At 28.8% G+C, this 15,855-nt stretch overlaps 1 protein-coding gene, 1 long non-coding RNA gene and 1 pseudogene across 4 annotated transcripts in view; 1 reads left to right on the plus strand and 2 right to left on the minus strand.

The window, feature by feature from the left end:
• Positions 1-8,441, plus strand: part of LOC105248332 (inositol-3-phosphate synthase 1-A) — an 8,618-nt gene extending 177 nt beyond the window's left edge. The window contains exons 2-8 of one of the 2 annotated variants that reach the window (XM_011253077.3): positions 350-558; positions 1,970-2,142; positions 3,354-3,624; positions 5,350-5,604; positions 6,326-6,568; positions 7,663-7,771; positions 7,993-8,441. In XM_011253077.3, coding sequence (XP_011251379.1) covers positions 427-558; positions 1,970-2,142; positions 3,354-3,624; positions 5,350-5,604; positions 6,326-6,568; positions 7,663-7,771; positions 7,993-8,369 — 1,560 coding nt within the window. In that variant the 5' untranslated portion in view covers positions 350-426 and the 3' untranslated portion in view covers positions 8,370-8,441. The remainder of the gene's footprint in view (positions 1-349; positions 559-1,969; positions 2,143-3,353; positions 3,625-5,349; positions 5,605-6,325; positions 6,569-7,662; positions 7,772-7,992) is intronic. The other variant, XM_011253078.3, reaches the window with a different exon arrangement.
• Positions 8,442-9,884: 1,443 nt separating this feature from the next.
• Positions 9,885-11,257, minus strand: LOC112638597. 2 transcript variants are annotated; one of them, XR_003123101.1, is made up of 4 exons: positions 11,006-11,257; positions 10,750-10,886; positions 10,433-10,661; positions 9,885-10,312 (listed from the first exon to the last, which is right to left on the minus strand). It is a non-coding gene; the product is annotated as an uncharacterized LOC112638597 (long non-coding RNA). The 2 variants fall into 2 exon arrangements; XR_003123100.1 differs by having other exon boundaries at positions 9,886-10,312; positions 10,759-10,886; positions 11,006-11,256.
• Positions 11,258-11,682: 425 nt separating this feature from the next.
• Positions 11,683-14,929, minus strand: LOC112638598 (annotated as a pseudogene).
• Positions 14,930-15,855: the final 926 nt, after the last annotated feature.

The raw sequence follows: 15,855 nt of genomic DNA on the forward strand, positions 1-15,855 counted from the left end.
CTCATTTTCATTCATAATCTATCATGAAAAATTACATGCGCGATTATCAATTAAATGATATAATTTCGACAAGTTCAGATTTTCAATGTTTCACAAAGAGAATAAACCTTATTCAAATTTTCTCGAAATGTATCCTAAAAATGATTTTTTGTTTTTACATGTATATTAAAATAACGCGATTTTTTGAGAAAAAAATCAAAGTGTGTGTGTGTGTGTGTGTGTGTGAGTGAGTGAGTGTGTGTGTGTGAGATGAGTGTACAATATGTCAGAACCGGCGATTACTTCGATATACACAGACACACATGCGTGTATAAGTAGAATTCTTGAATTCACATTCGATCGTTTTCAGGCCGGCAACAAGTAAGATTCAATTTGTGTGGATATTCTTATATTCTTGTATTCTTATACATATTACATTCCGTGGAGATGACGAATTTGAAGGTACGTGTGAATGCACCGACGGTGCGGTACTCGGAGGATTTTATCGAAGCAGAGTATGAATACTGGAGAACTAGCGTGACCGAGAGTGATGAGAACGATGATAATAATACGTATACGGTGAGAATCTATACATATGTCGACCGTTCATTCAATTATTTTAAATATTTTAAATATGTATGTCATTGTATGATGTTTGCACCGGTCTGTCAATATCAAATCTCTTAGTTGATATTTTATACTTGTTGATTAAACAGCGAATTATTGCTGCCGTTATAACACGTCGTCTACAATGGCAATGGATTAAAGCAGTAACTTAAGGAATTGACCAATCACAATCAAGCATTAAAAGAATACTCGACTGTGATTGGTCAATTTCTTGAGTTACAGCTTTAATCCATTAATCCTACTGCCATTGTAGACGACGCTTAACAAATATGTGTGTATTAAGAATATTTTAAAAAGATTTAAAACTTTTTGATACGAAATAAAGTTTAAAAATGTATATAGATTTTTTATATACATTTTTTATCTAAGTTTAAATTATTGTAAATCTTATTTTATATGGAAGATTAAAAATCTATACAAAATTGTTTTTTAGACCTCACTTCAAATTTGAAGTATGGAGGTGGACTTTTATCTGATGTGTACCATTTTAAAACGAGATATATAATATTTAATATCGTTTTGTTTTGATAAGGCACGTTCACATTGATCTTCCTTCTGCAACATAATATTTTAAAAAATATTGAAATTGTGATACGTTCGTTTCTAATATTCAATTTTACGATAAATGTGTTATTAAGGTTTTTGGTGTTAAACAAATTATCCACATATACTTAATATAATATACTTAATACATATACTTAATATAATATTTAAAAGATTTCTATTAAAAAAAATCGTCACATATATTTTTATATAATTCTGAAGAAATAAGTTTTTAATACTTTAGAGTCATTTTGTATAATGCATTCTGTATAATACTTTAGAGTCATTCTGTATAATGCAACGCACATACGTACGTACATACATATGCATTCACGTATACATCTATCATATATGTGTGCGTTGATGAAATAATATTTATATATTTATGCGCGCATAAAATTATAATTTAATTATATATTTTTTTTTCATATGGTGTGTGTGTATGTGTGCGTGCGCGTGCACGCGTACGTACGTATGTTTATAAATTTAAATATTTGAGTATAATAAGATATAGAAAAGTTTATATTTTTTTAATTTTTTCGCTATAGTCTTTTAATTGTTCTATAAAATTAAAATTACAAAGGAGAGTACAAATTTTGCATATGTATATATACAAAATATATGTATATATATATATATATATATAACATATATAGCATATATATATATATATAACATATATATAACATATATAACATATATAAACATATGTATATATATATATATATATATATATATATATATAAAATATATTTTTGTATTTTAAAAGATAACGAGAAATTTTTAAGTATTATTTTTAAATCGCATAAGTCTTTTGCAGGTATCACCCACATTGACGAGATTGCTGATCAGGACTATGATGAAGGTTCCTAAGCTGGGATTGATGTTGGTAGGCTGGGGTGGTAACAATGGCAGCACCATAACAGCAGCTTTAATTGCGAATAAACTTAAATTAATGTGGAAGACAAAAGAGGGTGAGAAAACCGCAAATTGGTACGTTTTTTAACGTAATTTATTTATTCACATATTATATAGTGCAGAATATACTACAGAGTCTCGCAAGAGTAGATCGTACAGAACTTTGGTACGCTCTAACGCTATTGTCACTCTCTTTACATTCAGGATCGTAGGAAGTATCGTTTCAATAACGGTTACTTATAAAGACTTGCATGAACATGTTTTTTTTTAAGCCACCGGGGAAGAATATTAAGACAATGGTTCTACAATGGACGGAACACACAAAACGCAATCGCATAGATTGCTGATTTTAAAACCATTCTTTTAATCTGATTAGCTGATTAGCGGACGACGCTACGTCAAAAAATAAAATTGATCATCTTTTTATGAGTTTGCATTTTGCGATCTACGATCGGAAATATGTCATGTTATGATTTTCGTTGCGGCTTGTGCATATTGCGTTCATTGTAGAACGGCTTTATGCTCGCGTCTTATAAGTCTGCGTAACTTGTTGCTGGACCGTTATTCCTTTTCATGTTACCTGACTTAGCGCGTGGAAGAGATGTAATATAGTTTTCAACGATGAAAGCGGCGTCTACAATGAGATTTTAAGGCGTAAGACTTAAGAGATTGATCAATCACAGTCAAGTATTAAGAGAATACTCCACTGTGATTGGTCAATTTCTTAAGTCTTAAAATCTCATTGTAGACGATGCTTTACTCTTATGAAGTTTCAATTTATTTGAAATATTATATTTATCGCGCGAGTAAATTGATATTGGAAGTATTATATAGAAAATTCGTATATGTATTTATATGTGTATAAGTTTTAAATATTTATCTTATATATTTACATAAATTTGTTGTATATGTGAAATTAATATTTTTTCATCAAAGCTGTCAAAGATCAATGATTTCATCTGTTTTATTATTGTTTATAATTTATTAATATATAATTTATTAATAATATTAATACATATATGTTGTATTATGTAGTATGTATTTGGTTTAAATATTGTACATAAATAATATATTGTGTGTTAATTTTGTTTTATTTTCTTATATAAAATTATTTCTGAATATCTTCCTGCATGTGTACTAATAAAATAAGGAGTCATATTATTTTAATTTTGCGACAATTTTGCACTTCCATATATATTATTACGTTACTTTTATCTCTAATTTCCATTATATCTTTTCCTTTTTACATTTGCTTTATTTTTCTTTATTACTTGTTTGTCTTTTAGGTATGGTTCTTTAACGCAAGCGTCCACTGTGAGATTAGGGACAAAAAACAAAGAAGAGGATATTTATGTACCTATCTCTAGTATGCTGCCTATGGTGAACCCTGATGATATCGAGATTGATGGTTGGGACATTTCGGATATAAATCTTGCCGATGCCATGACGCGTGCTAAGGTGTTGGATATAAATTTACAAGCACAATTGCAGCCTTATATGATGCACATGCGGCCCAGGAAGAGCATATACTACTCTGATTTCATTGCATCGAACCAGGTAATCAATATTTTAGATCTTTTTAAGATTCAATTTGTTGTCCGATAAAGTTGCAGAAAAAAAAAAAATATATATATATATATACCTATATATATATATATATATATATATATATATATATATATATATACATACATATGTGTGTGTGTGTGTGTGGGTGTGGGTATGGGTGTGTGTGGGTGTGTATACACACACACACACACACATAATTTTCACTATAATATAAAATTATCCTCAGCTTTCTTATGTATAATAATTTGTATTAAACAGCATTTGCACAAATTCATACAAAATAAATATTCATTTTTTGATTTTTTATTTATTTATTCAGACATATTTTTCTTTTTACTTTAAAATTTCGTAGACTATATTTATATCAAAGTAATCTTAATATTTTAAAAGGCTACCATTTTAATTATATATGAAGAGTTTAAAATAATTTAAAATTCGTTTCCTTATATATCGAAATTAATAATAATATAATTTCAATGATTTTAAATTTATATATCAACAGTACATAAAAATATTGTTTATTAATGCCATGGAGCTCCATTAATGCAATGGAGCTTTTGATACTTGACTATATCTAGAATATAATTAAGAACTAAAAATTGATAAATGAGTTGATAATTAATTATCATATTACATTAATATGATAATTATCATATGTAATATGATATGAATTTTTTTTTACATTATTATCCTTGTGGAGGAGCCATGTAATTTCTCTATATTATTTTAATTTTACTAGACATTGCGAAAATTAAATATCCTCTTGCATTATAAATTAGTTTTCCTCTTTTTTTACATATATATGAGACCCCGCACATTTTATATGAAAAAAGTGGCTTCGGTCAAATTGGCTAAAATTGAAATATGTAGTTTAGATAATGCTGACCAAAAGTTTCCTCTGAACTTTTTTTGTCATGCGTGCGTGCGTGCGTGCGTGCGTGCGTGCGTGCGTGCGTGCGTGTGTGTGTGTGTGTGTGTGTGTGTGTGTGTGTGTGTGTGTGGGTGGGTGGGTGGGTGGGTGGGTGGGTGGGTGGGTGGGTGGGTGGGTGGGTGGGTGGGTGGGTGGGTGGGTGGGGGTGTGTGTGTGTGTGTGTGTGTGTGTGTGTGTGTGTGTGTGTGTGTGTGTGTGTGTGTGTGTGTGTTACACAGAGATTAGACATAGCGTGCGTGTGTACATACATACGCACATACGCATATACACATAGATAACAGAAAAGAATTTGAAATCTTTAAATATTATGGAATATAACATATATAATGTTATATAACATATATTATATATAATATGTTATATAACATATATAAAGTTGATAAAGCTAAAAGTTATTTTCATATCAACAAATCTAAGATTTATGAAATTATACTAATTTTAAATCATAATAAGGAGAACTTAATTTATATTTTGAATTCACACACATATTGGAGCTTTAACGGATTAAGAGAAATTCTGCAAAAGTTATTTATAACACAAACTGGAAAAAATGAATTTAAAGAATAAAATAAATATTCTAAAACTATTGAATTTGTTCGAACAGACAAATATAATCGCTATAAGTAGCCGAAGCGATAATATAAATATGTAAAACAATAAAAAAGATCACGATATAATTTTATATTTTAAATATTCTTTGTACATATATAGATTAAATTAGATTATATAATTAAATTTTATTAAACAATAATTATTTATTAGTGGAATTTTTATTTACAAAGGGTAAAAGAGCAAATAATATTATCATGGGTACTAAGATTGAGCAGCTCAATAAAATTCGTAATGATATCGTGGAATTTAAAACTATGAAGGATTTGGATCAGGTGATTGTTCTGTGGACTGCTAATACCGAGAGATTTTCGGAAATCATAATGGGCATTCACGATACGGCTGATAATCTTTTGAAGGCGATCCAAGAGGATCATTCGGAAATCAGTCCCAGTACTATGTTTGCTGTGGCGGCGGCTTTAGAAGGAGTAAGATTAAATTTTGATGTAATCTTTCTTTTTATAAATATTATTTTATAATATGGAGAAATGCTTTTTAAAATTTTTAGCAAAGATTATTTAGCAAAATTGTTGTGATATAACAATTTCAAAATAACAGATTACACAATTACATTCCTTGAAAAGAATATTGTAAATGAAAGAAAAACTGATATATTTGTTTTTTAAAATACTCTATACATTATTTAATATAAATTAGTAAAGAGAATATATTCATTTAATGAGATCAATTTACACACAATTGTAATAATAATTAGTATAATAAAATAAGTATTAGTATAACAACTAATATTAATGAAATTTTATTTTTACATTTTTTTATCTATTCTATTAAATTTTTTTTATTTTGTTATGTCTTTAATTATGTAAATATATATTTAATACAAATATTATATAAAATTATTTTAAAGTAGAGTGCAAAAACGTAAATGAAAGTTTAGAAATTATTTCCTTTATATAATTGTTTATCAAACGATAAAAATAATATTACAATAATTAAAATAAATTAAATTAAAATAAAAATTAAAAATAATTATTAGTAATTACTAATAATTGAGAATTAGAAAAATATTTTCTTCTGTAATTTTTATTTTTTTTATAAATTAAATATTAAACATACACAAACACGCATTCTTTTTTCTATTTAAAATTTAACAGGTAATCTAAAAACTGAAATGTCTGATTTTTTTAGTGTACTTACATCAATGGGTCGCCGCAAAATACTTTTGTGCCAGGAGTCCTTGAACTAGTCGAAAGGCAGAAAACATTTATTGGTGGTGACGATTTTAAATCTGGCCAAACAAAACTGAAGTCCGTGCTTGTAGATTTCCTTGTATCAGCCGGCATTAAACCGGTATCGATCGTTAGTTACAATCATTTAGGAAATAATGATGGATATAATTTATCCGCACCACAACAATTTCATTCAAAAGAGGTATGCGGCAAGAAAGAAAATGTGATATGATTGTGGTTTTGATGTATGTGTGTAATTATATGTCATTATTCAGGAAAAATTTAAAAACATAAAGGTTACTTAATTTTCAAGTGCCATATATGTTAAGGAAGAATTCAGAATTTATTCAACAAATAGTATTAAGTTAAATAAAAAAATACTTGGTGGCAGAAACCGAACAGAATGTGACAAGTACAGATTTTTCATGATTTCTGCTACAAATCTACTATTATATCAGTAAATTTTCCGCAAAATACTAATTCAATATAGATATAACTATTAATATCAATCTGTTATGAATCTATTTTCTTAATTTATTTTAAATTATTTGACAAACTATCAATATGTCATTAACATTTTATTCTTTTAGATGTGTTTGTGTACATATATACAAACATACATACAGGATGTCCGATAATAACCGTATTATTTATCATGTACAGGTAGAGCAGATTAAACTGAATATAGAAAAGTCCTCTATTGTTTTACGATTTTCGCAATAATTAATGAGTAATTAAAAAAGACTAATTTGCGGGAATATTAGCGTGCGACGAGAAAAGATAGCCTACTGTTACATAGTTACTTTAAAGCGTAAGAATCCAGTGTTCCGCGTCACTCATACGTAAATAACTGTTGCCATTTGTAGAATGCTCCTTTTAAAATTTTTTCACGCGCCTAGTAATCACATAAAAGTGAGTTATTTTTTTTCGCGCTGCGCATTAATATTCACGCGAATTGATCTTTTCTAATATTAATTTCTCATTAATTATTGCGAAAACTAAAATAATAGAAGATTTTTCTATTTAATCTGCTTTATGTGCACACGACATCTAATATGATCATTAATGTATACATATTTTATGTATTTAATATCTTCTCTTAAAATAAATATTAAAAGTAATTTGACACATATTTACATATACTTTACATTATAATTTACATATATTTATTCTACATATTATATTATTTCTTTTATTTTTAATTTTGTATTACAATATATTTTCTACATCTACATCAACATTTACATGTACTTTCTATTACATAATATTTTTACATATAAAATTATTAATGCACAGATCTCCAAGAGCAATGTTATAGATGATATAGTGCAATCCAACAAAATTCTCTATAAACCTGGAGAAAAGCCGGATCATTGTATCGTTATTAAATATGTCCCTTATGTTGGTAAGTATTCATTTTTTAAATATTTTTCTATTTTAACAATAATATTCTAGATAACCAAATGTGCCATAAATATACATCATAATATATATATCATAAATGTGTACTGTATATATCATGTTGACAGAATTTTGCCAAACATGATCTGCTATTTTAAATAATATCGAAAGAAATGCAGAAAATGCATGAAATTTTTTGTTATCTATTATATATTGGTTTATTAGGCGATAGTAAGAGAGCCATGGACGAATACACTTCTGAAATCATGCTGGGTGGCCATAATACTATCGTGATTCATAACACATGTGAGGATTCGCTCCTGGCGGCACCTATCATTCTTGATCTCGTCATCTTGGCCGAGCTTTGTTCTCGCATCACTTTCAAGAGAATGGATTCTGATGACGAAGAATTTTCAAATTTTCATAGTGTGCTCTCCATTCTGTCGTACCTCTGCAAAGCTCCTCTAGTGCCACAAGGATCACCGGTAGTAAACGCTCTTTGCCGACAGCGAGCTGCCATTGAAAATATCTTGCGAGCCTGCTTATCCTTACCACCAGAAAACAACATGTTGCTGGAGCACAAGGTCACCTTCAAGATTTAAGAAAAATGAGAAAGGAGATAGAAGAAATGTAACGAATAAAGCAGACATAAGGCAAAAAAGTGATATAATAAAGACTTTGTTTATTATAAAAAAAGAGAATAAATGATAGTATTTTTTAGTTAAATCTTTCAAACACATTCAACAATACTATTTCAAAACTAATTTTAAAAATACGTACGAGTTTAAAATGTAAAGTAAGGAAATGGCATAATTTTGACTTTCCAATTTATAAAAAAATTAGTTTTTATATAAAAATGTTTAATAAATAAATAAATATATATATATATATATATTAAAAAATATATTAAAAAATATGGCGAAAAAAATAATGTAATAAGAACTTTATTATAAAAAGAATAGTTGATAATTTTTTTTTAGTTAAGTTTCTTTTAGTCATATCTAATAGTACTATTTTGTAACTAATTTGAATATGATTTTTGAGTGACAAAGAAATTGTAATTTTGAAGGCTAATTTTCGAAGTTACGAAAAATATGTTTCACATAAAAATTGTTCAATATATCTATTAAAAAATATATCGTTAACTAAGATATATATCGTAACAAAATAATTTTTTTTATTTCTGAATTTCACATGCTTCATATACTAGTCAGTAATATTATTGTTGATTGATTATCATAATTGTAATTATTTTTTATTTAATGTTATTAATATTACGACATAATAAAGATTCTGTGTTATTTATTTCTAAAATCATTATCTTTTAATCTTTTCTCGTGCTTTTATCCACGTATGTACATACATGTGCATCTATGATATTTTATATTTCACTAATTTTCTTCCATTATTCGTACAGTTAATAATCAGTTATAAAGTAAAAGAATGATAAAAAAGAAAACGTGGGAAAGAATGACATTTTATTTGAGAAATAAATAACACGGATTATAATTATATTATTACAAACGCAAAATAGTCTATTATCTAAGTTAATTATAATGATTATATAATATTGTAATAACATTATCTTTTTAAATAATAGTTTACATTCCTCTTCAATTAAAAGTATAATAAAATAATTTATAGCAGTTTATATTAATAAATTATAATTTAATTAATCTGTATGTCAATATATTTATCAATCATAGTATAGATTTGTATAATTCTAATTCAAAAATATTTCTCGAATAAATATATATTTATTAACAAATATGACACATCCAAATTAAAAAAGATGATTATAATTAAAAATTACATAATTATTGCATAAATATAATTTAGATAATTATATTACATTTGCAAGGAAATAATTAGAATATAGCTAATTCTTAGTCCGAACCTGAATTACGTTACATTACGTTACGTAACGAAACATGAATTACGTTACAGACTTATATTGCATAAAAAAATTTTAAATAGTGTATTTGTTGAAAGAAAAAAAGTTTTTATAGTATCTATTATAAGAAAAACAGCTTATAGTATTCATAGCAACTTCAACTAGATAACTGTACATTTTTTACATTGCTGAAACAACATTGAAATTTAAATTGAACAGAAACGGGAATAAAATAAAATATAAACAGATAAGACAAAAGAATATTCTTAATGTTATTAATAAAAAATGTATGCGAGTACGCGAGAGCGTACGTTGCGCATGCGAGAAAGACTGCGCATGTACAAACTTTTACGCATGTGCGAATAATTGTAAACGTGCGAACTGAACAAGACGTGTGTCTGCGCGAGCGCGTACGAAAGCAAATGTGCACACGCATAAGTATGCGCAAATGATAGCTAATGCGCGACAACGAGGTCTGCGCATGTCTATGAATGCGCGCGAGGTTGCGGGTATTTATGACCGGGTATACGCATACGTCTACGTATGCGCGTAAATTGAGGGTTTGCCTGCGAAGAAGCAAGCTGTAGCGTATGTGGGTCAGTTCATGGTACTGATACATAGTAATGACACAAGTCCAAATGCAGCTGGCGCCTATAAAAAATAATTTAATGTTTAACGATAAAAAAAATTGATAAGCTAATTATATTAACTTACATTTTTTATTAAGTGCTTGTTAATTCATTTCTGAAACATTGTATATAACCTTCTTACTTTGTTTAACATTATTGCGAAAAAAACTAAGACACTTCGACATCAGCTTGAGATGTAGTAGCAGCAGCTCCCAATGCAACTCCGCCAATCAACTAGCAGCATCTACTATAAGACCTAAAGTTGCTGTAATACTTTTCTTGTCTTCCTCCACTTTTTCTGGCTGAACATTGATCAATTAAAGGCATAAACCAAGTACTAAACTGAATTCCAATTAAAGAATGTAAATTGCCTGTAAAAGAAGAAAAAAAAACAGGAATACTATTAATTAGATATTAATTTCATGAAATATGGTAATCAGTAAACATGCAATTGCATACTATATAAACCTTTTTCATTAGTAATACCATCCACAGTAAATAATGCTCTTACACCCTCAGGTATAGTCAGGTATAATCGCTAGCGCAGTACCAACAAGGAGTCCTGCTCCTAATATTGAAACTAATTGTAACTTGTCCTATGGAAAACATATTGTACGTAAATTACAAGATACAATGAATTCTGACTTATACACCTATTATATACATATATAATTTTATATTACATAAAATATTCTTCTTCCCTTCTATATCTTACTTCTTCTGATAAATTTATTTAACTTAATGGCAGTGATCCAGCTCCAAGACAAGATCCAACAAACATAACAAGAGAAAGCATCCATAGCATTGCTCTCTCCTCCATTTTTATTTAATTATTTAATACTGATGGCAATTTTTAATTTTTGGCATTATTATATACATCAATATATATAATATACATCTTAGACATTATGACATTAGGTATTTGACTAGCAATATTAAATTATAAATTTGCAATTATATATTGATCATGATCTACAATGTAATAATTTTTTTCGACAGATCTATCAAATATAAGTAAGATATTCGCTGATTTATATACAATAATCATTGATAATCATTGAATCGATTAATTAAACCAGAAAGGTCGACAAGATCGACAGTACTTCAGACCAGGTAATTCCTACATCTCAGAGCATAGACGTATTACATATACAGATGGAGCATTATATTTATTACATAAAAGGACTGTCTACAATGGAGGAATAAAGGTGCGGCCTCATTGACGCTAAAAAGTAGCGTCAATCATTGGTTGAACAAGGAGGTAAGTATAGTTGCTTCATTGTTCAACCAATGGTTGACGCTACTTTTTAGCGTCAATGAGGCCGCATCTTAAAGGTGCAATTTCATTGTCGCTAAAAGGTAGCGTCAACCATTGGTTGAACAAAGAAGTAAGTAGTTGCTTCATTGTTCAACCAATGGCTGACGCTACATTTTAGCGCCAATGAAATAGCACCTTTTTAAACGTGCAATTTCGCGCATGTTCGGCAGTCCTCGCGCCTGATTGGGAGCTTTCACGCATGAGCGGCAGTCCTCGCTCCTGATTGGGAATCTTCGCGCGTCCGCGTCCGTTCTCGCGCCTGATTGGGAGTCTTGGCGCGTGCGCGGCAGTCCTGAATGTCCTAAATATGTATACAAATTTTATTTGTATATATCGATAGGAAATATGCACAAACAACATTCATTCTTTAAAAAAATATCTAAAATTAGTACCCGCATTTTCTATTGTTTCTCTATAATATATATTGATTAACTATCTTGTGCACTGTATGTTATTTCATTACAATCGGTATCTGTTGAGGAAAAATTACGTAATTTAATAACAGAAATATTGGGCAAATAAATAATATATAAATGATTTTATTCGTTAAATGCTTAGTACAATTGCTTCTAATGTATCTGTTCTAAATCGTAAAGCATTTTTTCCCAACTTGCACCATTATATGTTTTGCATACATATATTTACAACAACTGTATATTGCAGAGATTGCGTTTCGACAGTTTGGATATCTGCAAGCATACTGTAGCAAGAAGAAGAGTAATTTTATGCAACTTCATTATATAAACTTTACATCAAATTTGTTTCTATAATATAAAACAAAATACTAACACATTTTATTTAAGTATTTGCTCTAAATTATGTCATTCTGTAGGGCAAGTATCACAAGTGTTTAGATATATCAGTATATGGTTACGCTTTTGTATCATCAGGAGGAACATTTTTTCCTTTCAGATAATAAATGTTTCTATTAAACAATACACATATGTATAGAGCAAAAGAAACAAGTATAGTGCGCATATGGGTGTAACTGTATGTGTACACATCTTGCGATACATTCCATATACTCTTTAACAAAATTAAAATATTAATTTGTATAACAGGAAGAAAATATATGTAGGCAAGATAATGAAATCTTTATGTGACGTAATGTAACAATATTATAATATTAATTAATAAGTAATCTTGAAAAATGTACTGTAAAACGATTATTTTGAAGAGTTTTTAAAACAAGTAGCTTCTCCAATCAATTTCAATCTATTTTAGTTAAAAATATCAGCAGATCATCTATTTCAATGATTTTTAGATATATTATAGAAAGGAAAATACTGAATAGCCTTTAATAAACATTAAATATTATTTATTTTTAATTCCGAAATTGTAAGTAGATATATGTATAGAGAATTAAAGTCCTTTAATAAAAAGTCGCTTTACATTGTTGGATGTTTTAGATACAAAGTAAGGTCCAAGATTTTTAGCTTAAAAATAAATTCAAAATTATATTCATATTACTTGATACAAGTTTTATTTGTATTATTACCAAAATTGCAAATATTTAAATTAAATTTAGATGAGATTATGAGCAATATGACCATACATATTAATTTTACGTTAATATTAGTATTCTCATATTCTGTACTTATTTAAACAAATTTATTTTAATAAAAGCTTTAATTTATTTGTTTAATTAATTACAATTATTAATTATTTGAAATAAATTGGAAATCTTAAAGTTTTTTCTTCTTAAGTGACAAGAAAAGGATATAATTCGTAAAAGTGCCCTTATTCAAATATAAGATTTACTATACTAATGTAATATTTCCATACAATATTGTTACATAAACTTTGTGTACAAATATCTTTAGAATATATGTAAAGAGTTATTATGGCAAACATAGTTTACATTACTCACTTTTCAAATTCCAAAATATGTCACAAGTGCAAGACACGGTGCCGCAAGAGAGAAAATTAATAAGTGTCTGCTTATTTTCTTACTTTCTACCTACACCTTCATGAAGAAGAAACGACACAAGTCCAAATGCATCTGGCGCCTCTATAAAAAATAATTTAATGTTTAACGATAAAAAAAATTGATAAGCTAATTATATTAACTTACTTTATATTTTATAAGCACTTGTTAATTCATTTCTGAAACATTGTATATAACCTTCTTACTTTGTGTAACATTATTGCTAAGAAAAATTAAGACACTTTGACATCAGCTTGAGATGTAGTAGCACCAGCTCCCAATGCAACACCGCCAATCAACTAGCAGCATCCACTATAAGACCTAAAGTTGCTGTAATACTTTTCTTGTCTTCCTCCACTTTTTCTGGCTGAACATCGATCAATTAAAGGCATAAACCAAGTACTAAACTGAATTCCAATTAAAGAATGTAAATTGCCTGTAAAAGAAGAAAAAAAAAACAGGAATACTATTAATTAGATATTAATTTCATGAAATATGGTAATCAGTAAACATGCAATTGCATACTATATAAACCTTTTTCATTAGTAATACCATCCACAGTAAATAATGCTCTTACACCCTCAGGTATAGTCAGGTATAATCGCTAGCGCAGTACCAACAAGGAGTCCTGCTCCTAATATTGAAACTAATTGTAACTTGTCCTATGGAAAACATATTGCACGTAAATTACAAGATACAATGAATTCTGATATACACCTATTATATACATACATAATTTTATATTACATAAAATATTCTTCTTCACTTCTATATCTTACTTCTTCTGATAAATTTATTTAACTTAATGGCAGTGATCCAGCTCCAAGACAAGATCCAACAAACATAACAAGAGAAAGCATCCATAGCATTGCTCTCTCCTCCATTTTTATTTAATTATTTAATACTGATGGCAATTTATTTTTAATTTTTAACATTATCATATACATCAATATATATAATATACATTCTTAGACATTATGACATTAGGCATTTGACTAGCAATATTAAATTATAAATTTGCAATTATATATATTGATCTATAATGTCAATGTAATAATTTTTTCGGCAGATCAAAATATAAGTAAGATATTCGATGATTTATATACAATAATCATTGAATCGATTAATTAAACCACAAACGTCGACAAGATCGACAGTACTTCAGACCAGGTAATTCCTACATCTCGGAGCATAGACGTATTACGTATACAGATGGAGCATTATATTTATTACACAAAAGGACCGTCTGGAGGACAATGGAGGAATAAAGGAAGATAATTTCATTGTCGCTAAAAGGTAGCGTCAACCATTGGTTGAACAAAGAAGTAAGTAGTTGCTTCATTGTTCAACCAATGGCTGACGCTACATTTTAGCGCCAACGAAATTTTAAACCTTTAAACCTTTAAATTTGCAATTTCGCGCATGTTCGGCAGTCCTCGCGCCTGATTGGGAGTCTTGGCGGCGTGCGCGGCAGTCCTCGCTCCTGATTGGCAGTCTTCGCGCACGCACGGCAGTCCTCGCTCCTGATTGGGAGTCTTGGCGGCGTGCGCGGCAGTTCTCGCGCCTGATTGGACGTCTTCGCGCACGCACGGCAGTCCTCGCTCCTGATTGGGAGTCTTCGCGCGTCCGCGTCCGTTCTCGCGCCTGATTGGCGCGTGCAGTCTTGCGCGGCAGTCCTGAATGTCCTAAATATATATACAAGTTTTATTTGTACATATCGATAGGAAATATATACACAAACAACATTCATCCTTTAAAAAAATATCTAAAATTAGTACCCGGATTTTCTATTGTTTCTCTATAATATATATTGATTAACTATCTCGTGCACTGTATGTTATTTCATTACAATAGGTGTCTGTTAAGGAAAAATTACGTAATTTAATAACAGAAATATTGGGCAAATAAATAATATATAAATGAATTTTATTCGTTAAATGCTTAGTACAATTGCTTCTAATGTATCTGTTCTAAATCGTAAAGCATTTTTTTCCCCAACTTGCACCATTATATGTTTTGCATACATATATGCATACAACAATTGTATATTGCAGAGATTGCGTTTCGACAGTTTGGATATCTGCAAGCATACTGTAGCAAGCAGAGTAATTTTATGCAACTTCAATTATATAAACTTTACATCAAATTTGTTTCTATAATATAAAACAAAATACTAACACACTTTATTTAAGTATTTTTTCTTTATCTAAATTATGTCATTCTGTAGGGCAAGTATCATAAGTGTTTAGATATATCAGTATATGACGTTACGCTTTTGTGCATCAGCAGGAACATTTTTTCCTTTCAGATAATAAATGTT

Source organism: Camponotus floridanus, unplaced genomic scaffold, assembly GCF_003227725.1.
Source record: "Camponotus floridanus strain SB8 unplaced genomic scaffold, Cflo_v7.5 scaffold33, whole genome shotgun sequence".
Lineage (NCBI taxonomy): Eukaryota > Metazoa > Arthropoda > Insecta > Hymenoptera > Formicidae > Camponotus > Camponotus floridanus.